Raw genomic sequence first — 1,738 nt, forward strand, 5'->3', positions numbered from 1 at the left:
TACATATTTATATATACATATATATGTATATATATAGATTTTTTGCTTCGCTAAATCACGGTAATTTCTTTCTTCAAAAACAAACGCATTTCCTAAAGTCAACTTGAATTAAGCTTAAATTACTCTAGCAAATGCAAGCAATTCAATATATACATATATATGTATGTTCTTTTTCACTTTCTACTCACCTTTTCGTTATTCGCGGTCGCAGCGGCCACATTATCGCAATATATCGATCGATACTAATTGCGACCAACGTATAAGCGCTCACCAGCACAGACACCGCCTGTGAGTAATTGACCAGATTGCACAGCACTGTGCCGAAAGGCCAATGATTCAAAATGAAAATCGAAACAAACGAAAAGGGCACGCAAAATAGCGACATCAGTATATCACCCACAGCCAAATTGGCTATGAAATAATTTGTAACGGTGCGCATGCGTGGTGTCGACTGCACAATATAGCACACAGTACCATTTCCCAGCAGCGCAAACACAAAAATCGGAATGTACATCAGATAGACGGCGGTTTTAAAGTAGACAGTCGACAGCGCCGATACCTCCTCGGTGCTATTCTGCGCTGTATCATCACAGATAATGCTGGTTATATTAATATCGTCAAAGCCATACGCCTCATCAAATTCCACGTCTGTGGCTGCATCTATGGCTGTAGATGCCGCTGCCGCTGCCGCTGCAGCTGTGGTATTAGCAAAATTGGCTACATTTTTCATTGTCATTTTGAGCGATGATAAGACCAGTACGGATGGGCTTCCGGCGGCGGCATCATTGCTGCTTTCGTTGTAGGTCAGCCGCTGCGACATAAGTTCAGCGGATGTCACGGGCGCTGCAGCTATGACACTTTCACTGTCGTTATGCAATTGCTGGGCATCGGATGCAGATGTGATAAAGTAATAGTCGCTGCTGCTCTCGGCACTGTAGGCACCCAGTTCGCCGGCGGTGAGTAGGCTGTTGTTGCCGCTGCTGCTGCTACTGCGGCTATTCGCGATAGCCGAGTTTAATGCATAGCGTACGTAACGCTGCACCGCACCGCCGCCGGAGGTGTGCAGATGTGGCAGGATGCTCCGCACGGCATATTCGCGCATAAATTGCTCCATACTGTGTACAATTTGTGGATAAATAGGCGCGTCGGCCGATGAACGTGGGGTTGTATGCCGGTTGGCGTGTGTATGTGAGGAAGTATTACTTTGTTTTTGTTATTTTTAGCTCGTTATTTCAACTGTCGTTATTAAATTTTGCACACCAGTGGCTCAGCGCATGATATAGTACAATTGCTCGAGGAAATGTTAGCAGTATGACGGCAGGCCAAGTTACACATACACTCTAAAAAATTTTTGTTTAAATTTGCGCATATTAAGATAGGTAACCAGTTTCCTCTCTTAATGAATGCAAATTTAAACACTGCTTGCTTACTTTTACTTATCATATGTGTGGCGTAGAACAAATTTCAAATTTGTTTTATTGAGTTTTAAACATTTATTGTTCACATTTTCACAGTTTACACATAACATGTTTAAAATTTCCTCTAAAAAATTTTCGTTTAAATTTACGCATATAAAGAGAGGTAACCAGTTTCCTCTCCTAGTGTGTGCAAAATTANAACAATGTCTGNTTTACTTACACAAGGGGTGGGTTTTGGGGCTAAATTTATTATGATATAAGAAATTTTGAAAGAAAAAAATTTCTTTTCCATTTCTTGTGCGTCATTTTGTAAGAATTTT

General features: G+C 41.4%; 1 protein-coding gene across 2 annotated transcripts in view; it reads right to left on the reverse strand.

Annotated features, from left to right (window-relative positions):
- The window catches only part of LOC108370078 (neuropeptide Y receptor-like), a 31,226-nt gene extending 29,973 nt beyond the window's left edge, over positions 1–1,253 (reverse strand). For both annotated transcript variants that reach the window (XM_017625326.1, XM_017625325.1), the window contains exon 1: positions 189–1,253. In XM_017625326.1, coding sequence (XP_017480815.1) covers positions 189–1,114 — 926 coding nt within the window. In that variant the 5' untranslated portion in view covers positions 1,115–1,253. The remainder of the gene's footprint in view (positions 1–188) is intronic.
- Between the last annotated feature and the right edge of the window lie 485 nt (positions 1,254–1,738).

Source organism: Rhagoletis zephyria, unplaced genomic scaffold, assembly GCF_001687245.7.
Source record: "Rhagoletis zephyria isolate East Lansing unplaced genomic scaffold, Rhagoletis_zephyria_1.1 Rzeph_scaffold_03993, whole genome shotgun sequence".
NCBI lineage: Eukaryota > Metazoa > Arthropoda > Insecta > Diptera > Tephritidae > Rhagoletis > Rhagoletis zephyria.